The sequence below is a fragment of the Caretta caretta genome, chromosome 2, assembly GCF_965140235.1.
Source record: "Caretta caretta isolate rCarCar2 chromosome 2, rCarCar1.hap1, whole genome shotgun sequence".
In the NCBI taxonomy this organism is placed as follows: domain Eukaryota; kingdom Metazoa; phylum Chordata; order Testudines; family Cheloniidae; genus Caretta; species Caretta caretta.
Window position 1 is genome coordinate 184,862,470 of NC_134207.1, and position 22,156 is coordinate 184,884,625.

Consider the following 22,156-nt stretch of genomic DNA (forward strand, 5'->3'; position numbering starts at 1 on the left):
CATGAACGAGGCAGACTGGCAGCAGACTATCTGCAGAGGCTCCAGTCTGAGAAGCAGATGGCCACTTCAGAGGTCTGCGTTTCAGAAAAAGGGCTTTGGATTTTTGAGTGGGGCCAAGTTTTACAACATTCAATTCTCTGTGCAATACCCAAAAAAAAGGGGGTTTTCTTTGCCAGAAAGGACTATCATCTTCTAATCCACAGCAATGGCATACAGCATGCAAAAAGAATAAACACAAGTATTGTGCCATGAAGAACAATGAATACACAAATCCACTTTGCATAGGCTTCTCACCCCAAGCTATCAGGATTTGTGATTCATATTTAAAAATTAAACACTCGAGACCCACCTACAATATACAAACATGCACACATATGCAGTACTTGCAGTAAGTACATACTCTACTTGTAATTCTTAATACAGAATGGCTGCAGAAAAACACAATCATACTTATTTCTCATGGCAGACACACAAACAGTATGAACCCAATACAATAGTAGCTACCTGTTTTACACAGTTTGCCGGTACTCCTGTTACTTGATGAGCTTTCTCCTCTTGTCAGAACAGTTATTCCACCAAAACTTGCTGTCTTTGTTATGGCTGGCTTTAAATTGCGATTGGAGCTGTCGGAATCTGTGCTGCTCCATGGCCTCTGGTGGTCTGTCCATTTCATTTCGTTCTCTGTACTGCTTTGCCGGCTGCCAGATGCCTTCCCTGTGCTATCTCTGTTACCCCTAGAGCACCATCAGAAAAACAAAGATGCATAAAAATGACAAACGTATTGGCCAAATTCTGCTTTTGGTCACAATGGTGTAACACTGGAGTAAATCCACTGAAGTAAATGGGATGATTCTGGATTTATGAGTCTAACGGAAAATGGAACCTGGCTCGACATATAAACACGGCCATACCTTTCTTTGTATATAACACTTATCACTTTGTATGTGTGTGTGTATATATCACTTCATCAGAAACGTAGACATCAGAAGAATTACACATGCATCTGACAAATGTTTTACATAAAAAGTGCTAGCCTTCTTCATTGACTCTGAATTACAGGGAAAAAATGGAGATAATATCATATCATATTTAGAGATTCAGCAGTTGAATAAAACAATCTTCCCCTTACATCACCACATCGTGAACACACAACAAAAAATATATATATAATGTAAATGAAAAACTGAAAAGCAAAATTACAAAAGCTGCAGTAGAATCATTTAAACAATACAATCTTTTGGATTCAAATTCTGGGCAAAACTATCTTTTCAGTTCTGCAATATTCTGCTAACTCTACATGTATAGAATTCCCATTGACAGCAACAGGATTTCCATACTCCTGTATGGACTTTAGGAATCCATCATGCAGGTCAGAGAGAATATTGCTCTGTAGCACCTGTAGGGAAAAAAATTGCAAAATGTAAACCCATTTTAAAAAACCCTGCCTGATGCTGTAAGATGCTGAATATCCTCAGCTCACAATTTCATTGGAACCAAGGGCATTTGTCATGTTGCAGGTAAAACTTGGCATCTTACAGGATTGGGACTTTATTGTCTGAAAAATGACAGTTCTCAAGCTAACCTGTCCTTAAAAACAAAACAACCTGTGAGAGAAAACACAAATCTGTCCAAAATTGAGACAACTATATTGGACCATCACTACTCCAAGTGATTCTGTGAAAGTGGTGACAATACCTCTATTTTCCCTGTCACTCACACAAGACTGGACATAAGCATGATGATGTGCTGTTTTCTCAGAGCCAAGGCATAAGATGTGACCTTAAGACTGGAAAGGCTTCTAAAGTCAGCGGGCAAGGACCAATGGTGATGGGGTACATATCAGCAATAACCACACTGCTTTACGGGATACCTCACAGATTATAGGTGACTTCGGGGATGATAACGGAGAAGAACGTTCAAGTGATCTTCCTGGAGATTCTTTGCATCCCACAAAGGAAAGAAGGCAAAAGTTCCTGTAACTGAACTCCTGGTTAGGTAAATGGTGTAAAGCAGAAAGTTTTGGTTTTGTGTAACATTGGTCCATCTTCTGTGTGGAGAGAGGGCAGTACAGGATGGCCTCCACCTCAGCAGAAGACGAACTTTTATATGCATAAATTCAACTCAGATTGTATTACTGAAATCTGCTGGGAAGATTTGCATGATCGGAATGTTAAAATCACTGGCTATAACCTACTTAAGAAGGATCATGTGGGCAAAAAGGGTGTGAGAATGGCACTATGTCAAAATGGCATTATTTATTTCCAAGTTACTGACAACTCAGAAACAAATATTCTTGTATACTTATAGATCTGCATTCTAACAGATAAAGAGCACTAGCTGGTGTCTGCTACACACCATCAAATCACAGTAGAGAATAGGGGATCATGGGGAACTTCAATTTGAGTGATATATGCTGGAGGTCTTAGGCTGCCAGCACTAAAATATCCTTGGAATTTCTAAATTGTATAAATAACAATTTCCTAACTTAGAAAGTATTGCATTCAAAATGGGGGCATTCTATATCAAGACATCATCTTGACAGATAAAGAGGAACTGATCACAAAACTTAAAATTAGTGGTAGTTTAGGTACAAGTGATCATGACTTGATCACATTTATAATGTGCAAATATAGAATATCGTCCAAACCCATAACATATTACACTTGGTGCTTTAAAAGAGTTAATTTCATAAACCTGAAAACAATTATGAACCGATCAGTTGGGAGACAGAATTTAAACAGAAATATCTGACTGATAATTGGGAACTGTTCAGAAACGTTTTACTAGATGCACAAAAAGCCATATATTGAGAAAGAAGGCTTCGCTGGTTAAAAACCAACCTGCCATAGAGGGAGAGTGAAGCAGCTATAACATATATAACATAGAATACAGGGAAGTTGATAGCAATGAATATAAATCAAAAGCTAGGAATTGTAGAAAACTGACAAGGGAAGCAAAAGGACATAAATAGAAACGGATGGCCAGCAGAGTTAAGGACACTAAGAAGTAGTTTTTTAAAGTATATTAGAAATAAAAGGAATCCCAACAATGATATTTGTCCATTACTAGATGCAATGGTAGAAGTGTTAATAATATTGCAGAAAAGGTAGATGTGCTCAATAAATATTCATGTTCTGTATCTGAGAAAAAGCAAGATGATGTGGTCTGATTCATGTTCTGTATTTGGGAAAAAGCAAGATGACGATGCAGTACTTTCCATTCAAACAGTAAATAAGGAAGATGCTACAGCAGCTACTAATGCTAGAAATTTTAAACTTGCATCTGGATAACTTGCATCCAAGAGTTTTGAAAGACCTGGCTCAAGTGTTCTCTGGACCATTAATGTTGATTTTCAATAAGTTTTGATTCTTTATTAATCATGTCCCATATCAGCTGGAACATTGTATAAGCTTCCAAAGACTAGAAAAAAGCTAATGTTGTGCCAATATTTAAAAAGAGCAAATGGGATGACCTAGTTTATTATAGGCCTGTCAGCCTGACACTGATCCCTGGAAAAATAATGGAACAGCTGATATGGGACATGATTAATAAAGAATCAAAGGAGGGTCATATAATTAATGCTATCAACGTGTGTTTTTGGAAAAAAAAAATCTTATCAGACTAACGATGTCTTTTTGGATGAGAATACAAGTTTGGTTAATAAAGGTCATAGTGTTGATTTCATATATTTAGATGTCTGAAAGGAATTTGACTTAGCATCACATGACACTGATTAAGAAATTAGAAAGATACAAAATTATCATGGCACATTAATTAACAGATTAATAATTGGCTAACTGAAAGGTAAACTGGGAATCATCATCCAGTGTCTCTACTGGTGTCCTGCAGTGATTGGTTCTTAGCCCTACACTATTTAACATTTTTATCAATTATCTGGAAGAAGACAAAATTATTACTGACAAAATTACTGCAGATGACAGCAGATTGGCGGGTGGCGGGCAGGGTCGTAAACAATGAAAGGGACAGGGTCACTGATACAGTGATCTGGATTGCTTGGTAAACTGGGAACAAGCAAATAATATGCTTTTTAATATGGCCAATGTAAATTCATACATCTAGGAACAAATAATGTAGGCATTATTTACAGGATGGGAGACTCTATCCTGAGAAGTAGTGACTCTGGAAAGGGTTTGGATGTCATAATTAGGGCCCTACCAAATTCACGGTCCACTTTGGTCAATTTCACAGTCATAGGATTTTAAAAATAGTAAATTTCATTATTTCAGCTATTTAAATCTGAAATTCCACAGTGTTGTAATTGTAGGGGTCCTAACCAAAAAGAGATTTTGTGGGTGTGGGTGTTGCAAGGTTATTGGGGATGGGGAGATTGCAGTTCTGCTACCCTTACTTCTGCGCTACTGCTGGCAGCGGTGCTGCCTTCAGAGCTGGGCAGCTGGAGAGTGGCAGCTGCTGACCGGGATCCCAGCTCTGAAGGCAGAGCCGCCGCCAGCAGCAGCACAGAAATAAGAATGGCATGGTGTGATATTGCCACCCTTACTTCTGTACTGGGCGTTCAGTCAGCAGCTGCCACTCTCTGAAGGCAGCACAGAAGTAAGGGTGGCAATACCACAACCCCCCTAAAATAACCTTTTGACCCCCCCCCCACCCAACCCCCTGCAACTCCCTTTTGGGCAGGATCCCCAATTTGAGAAATGCTGGTCTCCCCCATTAAATCTGTATAGTATAGGGTAAAAGCACACAAAAGACCAGATTTCATGGTCCATGATGCATTTTTCATGGTCATGAATTTGGTAGGGCCTTATTCATAATGGATAATCAACTGTATATGATCTCTCAGTGCGACTCTGTGGTCAAAAAAGCCAATGCCATTCTTGCATGTATAAACCAGGGCAATATTGAGCAAAAACAGGGAAGTTATATTACCTCTGGTATGCATTGGTGCAAGTGCTACTGGAATACTCTGTCCAGTTTTGGTATCCACAAGTCAAGAAGGATGTTGATAAACTGAAGAGTTCAAAGAAGAGCCACAAGAATAATTAAAGGATTGAAAAACATGCTAGCCATAGACTCAAGGAGCTGAGTCTGTTTAGCTTAACAAAGAGAAGATTAAGGAGTGACTTAATCACTTTCTATAAATACCTAAATGAGGAGAAGTTTGATAATAGAGGGCTCTTAATTTATCAGAGAAATGTATAACAAGATCCAGTTGCTGGATGTTGAAGCTTGACGTATTTAGACTGGAAATAAGGCATACATTTTTAACAGTGAGGGTAATTAATCATGGCAATGATTTACCAAGAGCTGTGATGGGTTCTCTATCACAGGAACATTTTAAATCAAGACCGGATGTCTTTCTAAAAGACATGCTGTAGCTCAAATAGGAATTAATTCAGGGAAGTTCTGCAGCCTGTGTTATCCAGGAAGTCTGACCAAATGATCTCACTGTTCCCTTCTTGCTTTATAATCTACAGCGTGTGAATCAAAGGATTACTTTTGACTTCTTCCTTTCCCTTAGCTCACATATCCAGGCCATACCCAAATCCCACCCGTTTCCTCCTCAATATCTCCAGGATCTGTCCTTCCCCCATCATCCTCCCAACCCACATCCCCATAATTAATTTCCTTATTGAGGCATTTGTCACATCCTTCCTCTTTCAGGCCACCCAAACAAACACATTGCCTCTCTTCAGCCCATATTACACCTGTTAGCTTCCTACTTACGCACTGATTTGAACATGTCACTTCCCTCTGCAAACCCCTCCATCAGCTTCCCCTCTATTTAATCAAATTTAAACTTCCTGTCACTAACTTCAAAGGCATATATAAACTCTACCCTTCCCTATTTATCCTCCCTTGTTATTAGTGTGCACCCTGTTCCCACTCCACTGACATTCCCACTCTTGTTTCCCCAATTGTCAGCTTCTCTCACAATCACAAACAGGCCTTCCCTCCTTGAGGCCCACTATGCATGATACAACACCCAAGCATGGCTGCCACCCAAACCACATTTAAATGCCTCTTAAAGACCAACTTCTGCCATGCTGCTTACAGTGATTCACTCTAGGTTTCCTTCCCCTGTCCATCTGCCTCTCCAATCTTTGACTGTGAACATCTTGGAGGTAAGGACTGCCCATTCCTGAATGGCTGCAAAGCATCCTGCACATGGTGGTTGGAACCATAAACAAAAATAATAATTCAAAGTACACTATGAGCAGGAGCAGAAGGCTAAGAGCAGAATTTGACTTATTATGAATAGTTTACAAACTGCCTCCAAATGAAAACCAAAATGCCTTTCACAGCTGCGTAAAAACTCAAACCAGAACTGCCCACATTTGCATTTTTATGAGTTTCTGACTAGATATTTTTAAAATGTAGTACTTCGCCATTTCACAACATTTTCCATACGTGAAAAGCAAAGGGTGCTTGCCTTGGTTGTTGTTGTTGTTTGAGTATTGGGGTGGTATTTTTTGCTTCCAGCAAAAACAGCTTCTGTTTTTCATTTAGAGAACCTGAGAGCTCTGTCACTGTGGAGGTGAAGGAACTGAAAGATCCAGACAAGTTTAGCATATCGCTCGGCCTCGATCGGAGTCTTACAAGATGCGATCAGCAGTGTTTACTGTCAATTTTTGGGAGACCAAACAATGGGAGAGCACAGCGGAAAGACCACAGATGCAATAAAAGTTAAAAAGAAAAAAGGAAAAGATTTCGAAAGAAAAAATAGTTTTTAAAAAGACTATGTGGGCAAGCATTACTTGATGATTCTGTTACATTCTTCTGCTTTAAAAAACAATGGCCCTCTTGTATTTATGTTTTCGTAGAAGAGAGAGAAATGAAGTACAGCTGTATCCTGATGACCTGAAATCTCATTATCTGCAATGCTGGGTTATCCAAAATTCCTTCCTATCCCGCAATTCCAGAATTGATTTAGAAACTGACATTAATTACTATGAACCTCACTCTATCTGAAGATTGGATGCTCCCCATCCCAAGATACTCAGACAAGAAAGGTTGGCCTGCACTATGGGAAAAAGATAATTTATCTATTGCCTGAGGCAACAGACTGTGGATCTGTCTGTGATGGATCCACTGGCCACACCATCATCCCTTCATTGGCCCAACCTTATTCTACCTTCCTGCCCCGCTGTTTAGGGAGTCCCCAAAGACCTGTATGGGCTTTTCAAATCCTGCACCAGAAACAGTAGGAGTATACATTCACACAGAGAGAGAGAGAGAGAGAAAAGAAATGTCTTCTATTTTCCAAAATCTTTACTATTTTTGCATACTCAGTTTGAGACACCTACTAATAGAGGCCTGATTTTCAGAGTTGTTCAGCACATGCATTCCAAATTATTTAAACTGGAGCTGTGAGTGGTCACCACTCGTAAATATCAGTCCCTTACTAGATGTCTCAACTTGAATACTTAAGCAAGGTGGTAGGGGCTTCTATTGACCCACCATGCTGGAAGGTGTGGAAACTCTCTATGAAAATGTGAGCTGACTGCTGTTGATTCACTGTGACATGTGAAGCCTGTTAACTCCACTATAGATATTAAAAAGAGTGGCTCTCTGGGAAAAGGGAACTAGCATCCAGAACTGAAAGAACATAAAAGAAAATCCTAAACAAAGTACAGCTTGGGGGAAAAAGCCTCACCCAAGCTTTATTAAGTGCTACTTATCTTTCAACTGGCAATAAAATAAATTACAAGAAATAGGGTGAGTTTGGGTGCCAATCCAACAGAGTGAGTGTATACGTACACTACAGTAGACTACACAGGCACCCCAAAATTGCTGCTCCCTAAATTCATGGACAATTTTGGAAATCTAGGTCTATGGTCCTGATCCAAGTCCCACTCAAATCACTGGAAAGACTCCTATTGTATTCAGACTTTTGAAGCAAGACTTTCCCAAAGGCACATAGGTGGTATGGATAAAATCAGGATTAGAACTCAGTTGTCCTGACTACCAGTCTTGTGTCCATAATTCCTCTCCATACATACACCTGTACACCCACGCCTATTAAGATACTGGTTTTCCATCTATGAGGACATGGATAAACTCAGAAGTGAAAGTTAAAGTTAGTTGGAAACAAATCTTTAATAATACAAACCTAAATAGCTGTCTTTTCTTATGGGTGTCATTGCATATACCGTTGTCTTCCAAGAGCCTACTGACAATGAAAAGAAAAGAAGATTATGGTAATAGACCTGGGAGTTTTAATGATATATTCAACTTCATGTCTTTAGTGTTAAATCCCATTTTGCTCTTTAGCAACAACTTCTAGTTTTCTATACCCATACTTAAAGAAATGGAGCTAAAGTCACTCCTATTTTGACCTCATTGGAGTTACTCCCAGGATGATTTTTTCCCAGGACGGTCTATTAGTGATGCCTAATTGTTCCATAAAACACATGCCACCAAGAGGCTGGAAATCTTTTACCACTTCCTGATGATAAACAAATTGCAACTCTCAGAAGCCAAAGAAAAACACGTTTTTTTAATTTCTTGAAGAAAATAAACACAGCTATACTGAATAAGACCTTAAAACCCCAACCCTCCTCACCCCAATAACAGCCAATTCTCGTACTTGAGATCTGTACAGAACAATCTTTGGCCAGCACTTCTCAAAAACATTCACAATGCATTTCCTACCATCGAGGATCAGATTCTCCCCTGGAACAAATGGGAGCAGCTTCACTGATTTAAGCAGAGCTGTGCACATTTATGGCAGCTAAGAATCTAGCCCTTCACCTTTGTTATACACAGACGGCTTTTTTGTTTGTTTTTTCTTTTAGTGTCAATAGATGTGTCATCGCAAGATTGTCCACTGGAGGCCATGATAGAGTAATGTAGAATAAGAGTGGTCTCAAATAATAATAGCAACAATTATTATTTCATTATTATTACTATGTAATAATAAGGGTCCTGGTTTTCAGATGTGCAGAGGACCTACAAGTATGAGTGAAGGATATGAAGATGTTTGATACCTCTGAAAATCAGATCCAATAGCAACAACAGAAACATTCCACATTTCTATAAAACTCTACATCCAATAACTTCAACGCCTTTCACAAAGATTAACTAATTAGTTAAATGCTCTCAGCACTCCAGAGAAGTGGGTCATTGATAATCGATCATTACATTGGTATTTTGCTGTTTTAACAATCACTTGTTTAACCTTAAATTCAAAAGCTTTGGAAAACAGCAAGTTAACATATGCTCTTATATCACCACATACCTGAAGACAATCTAAGTGTAAATCCCACTAAAGAGGGAAAGCCCTCAAATAAGTTGGGTCACAATGAGTCTGAGACTAAGAGCTACAATTTTTTTTTAAAGCAATTTTTTTTACCTGTTTTCCACAAAAAGGTTTTCCTGGGAGCAAACTGACTGAAAAATAAAAAAAAAAAGATTGAACCAGACGTTCTAGATATGCTGTATTGTCCAATTTTTGCTTGATTTTAGAATTATCTTCCCCATTCAGGCTCAAGGGGATTTTAAGTCATGCATCATTTGCATTTGTAGAAGACAAGAGAAGAAAAAAAGTCAAGAATAAAGTCACACCAGTAAAATAATTCCCATGCATTACAATGTGTTACTTGCAATTCATCTCAGTTTTGAAACAAACTCAGACTTCTCAGTCTTGGGATCAGAAGAGGCTAGATGTATACAAAGTACTGACGTTTTGGAGGGAAACAGAAGCAGAAGGTTCCACTAGTCTGCCTACTAGCTAGCAATAAAGTGACACCAGAACACACAGCTGCAGGGAAGGAGGACAAATGGGAGAAAAGCATGCAAAATTAGTACAGTTCTGCAAGGGAGTGGAGATGCTGTAGTACATAATTTAATTTCACAAACAGGGAGGAAACAAATGCACCTGGTACTAAGAAAAAAAATAAACACATTTTAAAAAGTCCTCTCTAGGAGGATTTAGATTTTGGCCAAGGTGAGAGAGTAGGAAGAAATAAATCCTACTGGCAAGTATGCAGTTCTATTAACATTCCTTAATTTTTCATGTTGAGAAATGAAGCTGTGCTCAATTTCCCATGAATAATTCTCTCTCCCTTTGATTTTTTTCATTTCCTTCCTATTTCATGTTCATTACACCAAGTGCACAGTTGTTGTCATTGGATTATATCTCCATGAGGTACTGAAGAAAAAGACAGATAGTACTTCCACTGAGTTTAAACAAAAGGAAAGAGTGGAAAAAAGGGGAGATCAGGTCCATTACTTTAATAATAATGGGACTCGGTTCATGGAATAATAGCATGCCATCGTCAGGCATGTCAAATTCTAATGCCATAGGAGGTGCATTTATTTAGTATGTTCCTATTTTCAACATGATTGATTCATGACTTGCTGGCTAAAAGCTGAACAGATTTGTGTCGATTCCTGGGCTTCATCAAATATACAAAGCCAAATTCTCTGCTGGTGTAAACTGAGCTTAGCTCTATTGAAGTATTGTGCCAATTTGCATGAGCAGAGAGTTTGGCCCACAATTTAAAATAATGCAGTTATTGTAATCCTTCCATTTAGCATTGTTGTCAGAGTATATTGGGTGAGCATAGTTTGGTAGAAAATGTGTCCGATAGTTCTTATTAATTGTATAGGGTGAGTGGCATGGGCTTCCCAAGCAGGATCCCATATAGGATCCTAACTAAATGAGCAGGACTAGTGGGGTGGATTGGTGGAGAGTTCTTTTCTCTGTAAGGCAAACCCTCAGGATATCAAGGGTAAAATCCTGGCCCCACTAAAGTCAATGACAAAACTCTCATTGACTTTAACAGGGCCAGGTTTTCGCCCCAGGCTGAGGCGCCTAAGTGGAGTCGCATGCCTTTTCACTATGGAGCACTGTGTTCCTTTGTACAATTGCTCCACTCCCTCTTCTCCCATTCTTAAGAGGCCCCTTCCCTAATATTAATAAACCTGTCAAACATGTTGCCCAAAAAGTACATTTTCTTCTCTTTCTAATGAAGATGAAAAGCAAAAGGCCTCTTATTCCAACTCTTAACACAATGGTTTTCCTGTCTGCATAGACAGGATGGACCAAATTTTCAAAGAGGCCTCACTGTCCTCCAACTGCACACACACGAGTTTTGTGCACTATGAGTTTTTGCATTGTCAGTCTGCTAATGTGTGTATGAAGAGGACTACCCAAGCAAAGCTATACATGCCCACGGAGGCCATATTTTCAAAAATTTCCTCAGGAGCATTGCTGCTGTTCATGTCAGGCATAAGGATAAATAAGCACCAAGAATTTACATTTTATTATAAACTTGAGAGATGTCTGTTACCTCTTCAGTATCTTGAAGGGTATCAGTGCAATCTGCATTACAGCCTTATGGACAGATTCAAGGAAAACTCCATTCGTCTTCCATACTGCAGAAGCCAGCACAAGGCCATACAATTCCTGGAATATCCATTTTTCAAGGCTGATGTGGGGCTCCATGGCACAGAAGACAGACATATTTTTATTATATTATCCTTATTATTCAAAATAAGAGGGCTTAAAAGCTTTGGATAGCAATTTAGCTACTAGGAGGTCAAGATTCACTTTCCTTTTCTGCAGAATCAATAACTCTCAATTTAAAGTCCCAAGGAAAGCTTAAATAACCAAAGCACAGCTTTTAAATCACCTTGCTGCCAGCTACAGACCTAAGGGAAGTCAAAACAAATCTAGAATGAGAAAAATGTTACACAAGATTATGTCGTCACTTCCTAAGGACCCTTGCAGTTCCTACACGCTCAAAACTTCCATTCAGGTTCTGTGTGTACTTGATTGTCCTTCCTTCTGGAACCAATATTTTATCCGTTCATTTGCAACCCCATTTTTAGCAGTCACACAACAGTTTTTCTGCAGTGGGACATATACATCACCTCGAACAGCCTACTCCTTCGGTGTTGTCTTCACTAGGAAGAGAGTGAAGTTTTTCACCATGTGTTAAAACCGGGTAACTAGCAGATAGTAATATCTCAGCATGGATAAGGCAGTTTGCAGTTTTCACACGTTAAACTGTAGGCTCCCTACCATTGTTTACCTGAACCTGTTAATACCTGTGTAAACTACAGCCCCATTGTTTTCACTAGAATTGCAGGATGTGCTATGTGGTAAAACACACTTATTTTCCTAGTATGAGATACACCTTTAGTGATGAAGCTCAAAAGCTTGTCTCTTTCACCAACAGAATTGGTCCAATGAGATATTATCTCACCCATCCTTAATATTTTGGCCAATTATTTTTTTCAAAATGCTAACAGCAATTAAAACGTAATTTGGATAAAGAGACACTCATATTCAGAGCCCAATGTATTCTGCAATTCTGCTGCAGTGCAATTTGCTGTAGACCCCACCCATTGTTGCAGAACTGAAGCTAAGCTTTCATTAAAAATATGTTTCTAGTCCTCGTGGTTTAAAAAAATAGCCTTGAAAATGTGAACCTAACATAACCAAGGTAATGTTTTATTGCTGGCAGCCTGAAAGGATTTGAGAAGGTGGGAAGTTCCCCATCTGTCCCAGGGTTTGGTTGATCCTGAGAACTAATAATGGCAATTAAAGTGGCCACATTTAACAATTTTTTTACCACACATTTTAGCAGAAACATCAAATGAATGTGCTTCTCCTACAACCGCAAACTGCTTAGTGTGCTTCCCCAAATGCCAAAAGCTCCAATTGTCTGCTACCCCGTTGCCAAAACCTCCAGCTCCCCGTAAACACTGATGATGCAGTTATGCATCATCCGTACAAAAATATGCAGCATACTGAAAATGTGGGGAAAAGCATTAAAGTGACATTAATATTGAAAGAATGTCATACGGAATATTGTACAGATGGCATTACATGGTCATATTTAAAACAGTAAAACTTCCAATTTAAATTTAAAATGAAGCTGTGCATAATTTCTAGTATGATGCACGGGAGTGTTGCAGAATGAAGAGAATTTGACACAGGTTTTATGTCCAGCCTGCTGCAGAGTAAGCAGGAGCATATTCATTTATTATTTTGGAGTCTGAAAAGCAGATATAACATCTGCAACGTTTCTAGAGCTTGAAATTCATTTTTTTTCTTTTCAATTTTGTTCAACAAAGTTTTCCCTTGGACTGAAATCTCACCCAAATGGTTTCAATCTGAAACAAATATTTACAATTTGGTGTTATAGCAATCATCTTAGGACACCATCAGCCGTCTGATCTCTGAGCTGCCTTTGGGACACCTCTTCAGACGTACTGTAATTAGAAGTGATGCATTTTAATACATTTTCTAAGGTTCACAATTAGGGTACTAACACAAATTTAACTACAGTGGTGTGAATAGCGAAAAGTAATAAAACTGTACATCAGGCATGTCACTTCTGCACCTCACTTTGTCCATCTACAATTTGGGAGACAATAATGCTTAGGTACCTACCTCACAGATGTGTTGTGAAAACTGATTAGTTAATGATTGTAGAGGGCTTTAAAAAAATAAAGTGCTATATGTAAGTGGCTATATATGGCAGGCAGTCAATTGTGGTCATTCCTAAAATTGAAAATAAAGAATATGCTACAATGCCTACCACCACATATAAATATTTTTACCATGCCAGAGAGGATCTCATCTGTGAAAAAAATGCTCCACTCTGCAGCACAGCTAAGAAATACTTAGTTATTTGCATCATTAGCGTAGCCTGCTGAAATACAGTAATATGATATATTGAGGGCTCACTAATACCTGCAATTAGTAGAGAGAGAACGCAAATGAGTGTATATATGAGAGAGAGAGAGAGAGGGAGGGAGAGATATCTGCATTGCTAACCTTTAAAAAAAAGGCGCAGTCCTAATCCATTGATATAGCTCCTGCCACAAGCCATGCTTTTACTCATGATAAAACCCCTTCTTGGCTAACCTGACAGATCACATCAACCTTCTACTTATGGCCATTAAAATTCTCACCACTTGTATTTGTCTTTCAAACTGAAGGTGAAAGTATCGAAATATACAACAAACACAGCAGCGCATTTTGGGATGAATGCTTAATAACTCAATCTCACCACCTCTTTGACGAATACGTAGGGCCACATTCTCTGCTTCTAGCTGCCTTTATGATGTACTATCTAAGTCACTCTGGCAACACCTTTCCCTACCCCATAACTTGTTGCCATGTTCCAAATCTATCCCCTCTCTATCCCCTGCAGTTATCCGTTTTTAAGATATGCTCCTTTGTATAAAGTTAAAAACAGTAATTCACTTATAGCGGACAAACAAGAGCACAGCCAGTTCTACAATTTATATTGCAGCTGTAATGACATTAGGCTGCCATACTGAAGTGAAAATAAAAACAAAGAGCCAGCTAATACCGGGATTTTCTCAGTCACATGAACAGAGAATACTATGCTGAATATGAGTGCATAATTTCCCCCCCCCAAATTGCATTTTATAATCAGTGGACTACTTGCTAAGTAGCGACATTACTTATCGTAAGTGAAGTCGCAAGTGAGACAATACACACTCACATATTTACAGTATAGTCCGCTTAAAACAAAGACAATCAGAAGAACTCGCAAGCATCAAGCTTAAAAAAAGTCATCTAAAAGCAACACGATTCCTTCTGTGGCACGTGAACAGCTCTAATTTAAAAGGACACCGTCAAATACAATTTTGCATTGTTTGTTTGTTTGGCCAGTATGATTTATATGGGTTTTTTTTATTCAGGGCTCTTCCCATATTCCTTGAACTGGTGAAACCTCCAGTGAGATGTGACATGAAACAGGGAAAGAAGCAGACATGTTCTCTTGGAAGACACTATCCTCAGAGCACCCTGTCTGAGCAGATCCATACATCCAACTGGGAAATTATGGGGTAATATAGTGAACCCAGAAAGTAGGGCAACTGGCTACAGACAGGACCCAATCAATGTACCGTATTTAAGGAGAATGGGGATGAAGCCATAGAAGTTTAATATTTGCGTGTCTTTATCTAGTAATTTTACTCAATTTTATTTGGTAAACTTTGATTTCTCCCCCCCAGTGAAGCTGGGATTATTTTGCCTCTTTTTGTTTTACTCCCTTTATTGTCTTCCAACATCATTGTTTTTGACAGAAGAAATAGAGTTTCTTCATTAACCTACATTCCCTTTACTACTTAGTCGGTCAGTTCAGCTAAATATTGGAAGGTCATGCATAACCAGTGGCTTTTGATTGTTTTTAATGTCTTGCTTCCAGAGTTGTTGAACTGACAAAAACCAAAACCAAATAGATTGATAGATCTGAGCAAGTTTAAGTGATGCCAAATAGGAGGCTTAAATAAGTTGAGAGTGTCCATTTAAATCACTGCTCTTCTGCTTGCAAGCATTATAATACTGAACAGAATGAACCCTACACCGTGCACACACAAACATTTCCAGAAACAGGAAAAGGCCATTTAGACCAACATGCCTGCCCTGTTTTAGCTGATCTTCCTTCTACCTTCCTCCTTTTTCACTAGAGCTCTCAATCACCTCCTGCTCCAGAAACCAATCTAGGTATCTCTCAAACTCATTTTACACTCTGGTTTAATCACCTTTCACTACCAGCTCCAGCTACACAGTGCAGTCTGGCTGCAGTATCAATGTCAGAGGGGGAGGATACTGTCTGACTACCGATAAAAATATGGCACCAAAGAGGCAATTAAAACAACTACTCACATCTTGTGCAAATATTCTCTCCCTCACTCTCTGATACTCCTCTTCTCTCTCTTCAATTGATTTACTTCGTCTGTCATCTCTAAATGGATGAATTCTGTTTTGCTGAGCAGAAAAAAAAATCAGGATGGTTATATAAGTTGAGCTGTTAAAAACTGCAGTTTAGAAACTGTCAGCGAAGAATAATAAATGTTCCCATAAAAAAAAAAGTATGAAATGGATAGCTTTCAATTCTGAGGGGGAGTGTGAACCACCGTGTTATGCTGGGTACCCTTGGCTTTCAAGCTAGACGCTGCTTGAGAGTGTTCCTAGATCAAGTGACTGAAATAAGGGTTTGTGCATGACCTTTGTGAGCCTGCAGTCCTGAATCAAGGCCTCCTCATCCGATGCCTTTTGCTTCTGACTGATCAGGAAAAGGCAGGGTTTTTTTTTTTTATTTTCCCTATTGACTGTGGGGAAGGAAGTGCTACAGAATACCCAACCATCCATGAAGCCAAGCAAGAGCATAGGAAAACTAAATGGTAGGAACTGATGATAAAATACTAAGAACCCTAAAAGATTACATCTACCACAATGATGATAAATTATGCTTTCCAGAATATTTTGCACAAGAGTTTTAACCCTTTCAGTACCAAGCCTAGCCCTTAATTCAACTTAGTGGGGAAAGAGAGCCATTTAATCCTTTTAATGATCAACATTTTAGACAGCAGTACATGAACACAATGGACGGGAAGACACCCTTCATGAAACACCTTGCTTGCAATTAGATTTTAATTGCAGTGCTGCTCCTTCTCCCACACTGTGTTTTGTGTATATGATCACGCTGCTTGCCTTTGGTCCGCTCCCACATCCATTACTCACTAAACCTTTCTTTCAAAGCCAACTGAGATGCAGTGTAGCTGGGAAAGCTACTACACACAGCTGAAGGTGAAAGGAAAAAGAAAAATAGTCTCTAATTAGAAGCAGGAGGTAGAAGCACTCAATGGCTTTGAGTGATTCACTGGAATCTACCACAGTAATGATAACCTGGGTGACAAAAGCATACTCTGTCTTACCTTTAGGAATTTTCTTAGAAAAGCAATGCCAGTGTTACAACCCCTTTTGATATTTTGTTTTGTCATGTGTACATTTTGCACTGGATTTAAATGATTTTATGAACACAATGCTTACTTTTAGCAGGGTATTTTTTTTAAATGCTGAATTTCAGTGGTGTGCAAACACACAGCTCCCTCACACTCTCCTACACGTAATGTGTCAGACATGTCTAAGATAACAGTGCTGGGACGCAAGCAACACACGGAAGGGAGAAGTTCTGCCACAATACATGCAAAACAAGCAAATAAGTTACATAGACAATAAAATGTGGTTTGGACCAGGGAGCGACAGGAACTAAAAGATTAAACTACTTTTTGAGGGGCAGGGAGGGTCAAAACTTATTCTAGGGTGGTTTCAAAAAATCAACCCGGCCTCACTATAACATGTTTGAAGAATTTTTCCTCCTTTATGGCTATATCCATTATCTTTGGTTCGTACGGATATCCAGATCTGTGTGTACGTAGACATGTGTGTGCGTGTATAACTGAAGGATAAAGCTGGAGGGAGTCGAACAACCGCTAGTCACACAGGCATTTGGAAATGCGACTGACAAAGCCTTCCAACAGCTTGGAACCTTTGACATTCCAACCCCCTTTTAACATGCAGCAAGTCCTGTGCCAAGCAAACCACCCATGCAAACCCACACACTGCCACTGCTAAAGCAGCCACATGAGGGCTTGATGCTCTCCGCTGTATGCCAAAGAGGAGGAGTGGGGTGGGGTGAGGGATGGGAAAAGGAAAGCGGAAGGGGGGAGCAACAACAAAAGAACAACAATAACATCAGTCAGCCCACCTTCGAAACAACAAATTTCAGCAACTCTCGAACCGAGAACCAACCTGATTGTCTTCTTTATCAATACTAGAGTTATCTCGCTTCAAGATAAATCGCTTCTGGGATTCTTCACCTTTTTCATCTTTTAAATGTTCAGAAAACCTTTGCTCTGGTCTGCCAGCAAAGTAAAACATATCAATAAAAAAAATCTGCTTCGTTGGGGTTTTTCTTGTTTGTTTTTTTTTAATTCTCGGCGCTCTTTGTTTTTCACAGAGCCACTTAGTGCAAAATTAGTTTATATTTGCTGTGGTTGGGAGATACTGACTACAGCTGTCTGATGAGGTTCTAATGCAGCTAACTGTTATTGCTATAAATATCTTTTGTTGTTGTTATGTAGGAAGGAAATGTGAATGCAAAGTCTCAGTCATTAAGTCACTCCCTCTCATCAACCCCTGTGACTGAAGGACAAGAAATCAAGTTAACATACAATATGTCACTTTGTTCCTTCAGTTGTCCTGACCTCCAGCTAAGCTGCAGCTGAGTATGGCTTACCCACATTTATAAACAAGGAAAAACTGACAAATATTTGTACAGAACTTCTCACTCCTAATAAATCAAACTGGTAATTGGGGAGGACCTAGTGGTATTTTGTTAAAACAAATTATTATCTAGTGGCTCATAAACAGGGGGGGAAATATTTCAGAACAATCGCATAGTATTGATTAACCAATTGATTTTAAACTCATCCAGGCTTTTTTTCTTTTTCTTTTATTTTTTTTTAAATGGGCAAATAGTGCTGGCTAAGAGCTTCACATTTCTAGGTTCAGTAGCTGGGGAAAACTGCTCTGTATTCTTCTCCACCCTGTATAAAAAGGAAAAGCTAAGAAGTGTCTCATGTCCTGGAGCTAACAGTTATCAGAATTTGTTTCTTTTAGTGACATTTCATTCTTCCTGATATACTTCATCTTGTGTCTGTTCTTAGCGTCCTGCTTTTGAGTTGTCTGCCAAGGCTTCATTATACCATAAATTGGTTAACAAAACAGGAATACATTTTGTGATGTGATGACAGACTGCTAATTCAATAGCATCACAATTTTGGGAATACCAAACGTATCTAAAGAAAGGGGCTCATCTGCGTGTGTTAATTCTGATAGTGTTAACAGGAAATTTATGTTTGTCACTGAAGAACAGAGTGCCTAGGGATCATACACCGTACAATAATGCATCCAAACTGTGTTCAACACTCCCATTGACATTAATGGATGTACCCTGAGGAAACTGGAGACAGAATTTATCTTCTTATCTTGTCTTTTCAAAAATAAGTACTGTAAAATAATGCCAAAAAATCCTCACAATCTTTTTTAATCCAGATATACAAAACCACCACCATTTTACTGACACACTGTTCAAACTAAAAAAATGAGGAGTACTTGTGGCACCTTAAAGACTAACAAATTTATTTGGGCACAAGCTTTTGTGGGCTAAAACTCTCCAATGAAGTGGGTTTTAGCCCACGAAAGCTTATGCCCAAATAAATTTGTTAGTCTCTAAGGTGCCACAAGTACTCCTCATTTTTTTTTGCTGATACAGACTAACATGGCTACCACTCTGAAGAACTTTTCAAACTAACACTCCATTGATTATAATGCACAGTGTTGGAGTTATACTAGAGTGAAACATAACACATATTTGTGCCACATTACAATTAATTACCAGATGTATAGGAAAAGCTTGTAATGAACTATGATAAATGCAAAACTCACAAGGTGGTAACTTTCCTGACGTCCTTTTATTCATGAATTTATGTGAATTTTGGAGGGCTCCGATAACTTCTGTTCACAGCCTTCATTTTGTGCAAAGACTACAATTTGGTTCAGAAACCAATGACCCGATTTCCAGAGATACTGAGCATCCAATAATTCCACATACCTCAACAGGAGATGTGGCTAATCAGCACCACTGGAAATTGGGTCCATAATATAGAAAGTTTCAGATTCTCCTGGTGTCCCACTTTGTTCTTTTCTGAAGATTTCTGGAAAGTGCAAAGGTGTGTGCTCTCTTGTACAGTTTTCTAATGTAATCAATAGTACAGTGCAGTTATACTGCTTGTAAAGAGAAAGCCTGCCAATGTAAACAGGATATTCCATGGTATATTCTGCCTTCATTCACATTAATCAGTATTATACTTAAATTGTCAGGGGAAGAAGAGACCCTCAAAAATTCTGCTTTAAAATGAGCAAGTGAAAAAGTTCAAAGGTTAAAAATGTATCTTCCATAAGTGACAGCACAATTAAAGGACAAACAGATAAAACTATTGCATTAGGACTAGAGGGAGGGTCAGTGTGGAGCTTATAGTTGTAAATCTACATTTTGAGTGTTTCAGTTTGTCTGTGGTTTACTTAACAAAAGAAAGAGGGAAAAAACAAATGATCTAATTGTATCAAAGTCAAGAAAATCGACTTTTAAAATCCATTTGGTAAATTTCCTCTGTAATTACTGCTTTTTACAAATGTCTTATCCATGTAGATTCATACTTAAACATCTTTTAATTCTGTATTTTTAAATAAAATACCAAAAATGAAGAGACCACCATTACGATGAATTAATCCCTTGCTAATTCCACCTCTCCACAGGTCATTTTGGGAAGCATGAGTACAAAATATGATCCCAAACCAGTAATTTCATTTATTTACATATTCATTCATTCATTCTTAAAACCACAAAGAAAATTCAAACAGATTATTTCCTAAATTAAACAAAAATACAAGGCTGACCTATTGGGCCTTGATCTTGAAAGGGGAACTGTATGGGCAGATCCCTGTGCACATGTGGCACCTGACTTCAATGGAACTTCATGCACTGCTGCAGGATCTGCCCGTATGGTTCTCCTTGCAACATCGGTTCCTTGGATGCCAGGTTTCAGCCTAGAATGAAAATGCAGAGGTAAGTTAGAAAATAAAGACCAGAACAAGAATTTCCATTAGAAATGCTGAGGGACAACCTTCATCTCCCAACGGAAACATAGCAACATGAAAAACCCTGTAAGATTATTTAAAAATGCTTCTACCAATAAAATGATATGTGCTTTGTTGATTGTATAGATAATGGGGCCAAAAGACCCTAACCTAAACCAATCTACATGTCTCAGTCTTCAATGAAAATGAACTCTTAAATATACACTTGAGTTCAGAAAAGAACATTCACAAAAAAGGAAGTCCCTGCCCCAAAGGGCTTGCACACTAAGTGGACAATATATAGACCAAAGGCCAGCCCTGTAAGATATGGAATATGGGAATTCTAATGAAAACCAATGAGAGTCCTAAGCGCATAGCTTGCAGGATAAGGCTGCCAATGATTATTTCATTTAATTTTATCTACTCAATGAAATCTGGCACATTACTTTAAGAAGTTTTGAGTCAATTCATTGCTCATGGAAGGGAGGGACAGATAACATCATTCTGAATCTGAATGTGGGTAGCCATAGCATTAGTACATTCTGCCAATGCATCTCATTTGGGACTTGAATTGTAACAAACACCTTCCCTTCTCCTTTATGCTCTTTTACACCTGAGTCATTCTGAAGCACACCCTTTAAAATGTACCAAATGGTGGGGTGGTTGTGGACACATGGGAATGAATTTTCAGTTGTGGTATAAGCCAACTGAGTTCAAAGAATGGCCTCAACTTTTGAATTCACAATTTTGCACACCCAGTTGCCTGCACTTGTTCATTACTGCTTGTGAATATTTGGTGTTTTACATAGCCCCAGCATCTGGAATCAAGTGATAATGTAAGAACCTTAACTTCCATTTAAACAAAAAAAGGAAGGGTGAAACACTGACACTATTTAAATCAATGGGAGTTTTGCAGTTTGGGGCTTCAGTGGGATCAAGATTTCACCCTAAGTTTCTAGCCCTAATAGCTGCAGAGAAAAGCTTGAAAACATGACCCAAAATACACCTTAAAGGCTTAGAAATCTGCAGACAAATAAAAAAAATCAAAATGTATTATTCAAAATAAATATATATATAATTATTTTAACCTAATCACATTTGTTTTGGGGTCTGACTCATTGCTTGGGGTTTGCAATACTGTAAAGTTGAAGAAAATAAGGAAGTGCACCTATACCTTGAACTACTCCTTGAGGAAATTTGAAAGGTTATTTCTTTTTCTGTCATTATTCTCTTCTACTGTAAGACCAAATCAGGACAAGCTGAATCTGATGTACAAACAACATACATACCATACTGACTAAAATTCTCTAACAAGTTCCCTGTAAATCTATGGAATAATTATTTATCTGTTTCATAGGAGACATTGCTTATTTTTAGCTCCTTGACCTTCAAATCCACCTATAGTTCACTATGCAAACAAAGGAATCATTTCCATTCTAAAGGATAGGAAAGTCTAACCACATGAAGGAAAAGACCAAAAAGAAAAATATCTTGATAATTTTTTTTCATGGAAGTTATGGCAGAAAGGGATAATATGTGTACATTCTTTTGTTGTAGGTCTATTATCTATTATGAATTCAGCATATATCAATGAATTTATATAAATATACAGATATACATATACACGGCGATTTGAGTGTTTAAAGATTGACAACAGTGGAAACTGAAGTCCCCTGTTTACTCACTTTATAAATAGAGCAG

At 38.5% G+C, this 22,156-nt stretch overlaps 1 protein-coding gene across 21 annotated transcripts in view; it reads right to left on the reverse strand.

Moving 5' to 3' along the window:
• The window catches only part of ARPP21 (cAMP regulated phosphoprotein 21), a 170,932-nt gene that overhangs the window by 78,579 nt on the left and 70,197 nt on the right, over nucleotides 1–22,156 (reverse strand). For 12 of the 21 annotated variants that reach the window (XR_007355060.2, XR_012667159.1, XR_012667160.1 and 9 more), the window contains 6 exons: nucleotides 20,276–20,425; nucleotides 17,567–17,675; nucleotides 15,638–15,739; nucleotides 9,332–9,369; nucleotides 8,090–8,149; nucleotides 505–734 (listed from right to left, as the gene is read on the reverse strand). Coding sequence is in view for 18 of the 21 variants with exons in the window: in XM_048838972.2 (XP_048694929.1) it covers nucleotides 505–734; nucleotides 8,090–8,149; nucleotides 9,332–9,369; nucleotides 15,638–15,739; nucleotides 17,567–17,675; nucleotides 20,276–20,425 (689 nt within the window). In the remaining 3 variants the exon portion in view is untranslated. The remainder of the gene's footprint in view (nucleotides 1–504; nucleotides 735–8,089; nucleotides 8,150–9,331; nucleotides 9,370–15,637; nucleotides 15,740–17,566; nucleotides 17,676–20,275; nucleotides 20,426–22,156) is intronic. The other 9 variants (XM_048838971.2, XM_048838975.2, XM_048838973.2 and 6 more) reach the window with 9 other exon arrangements.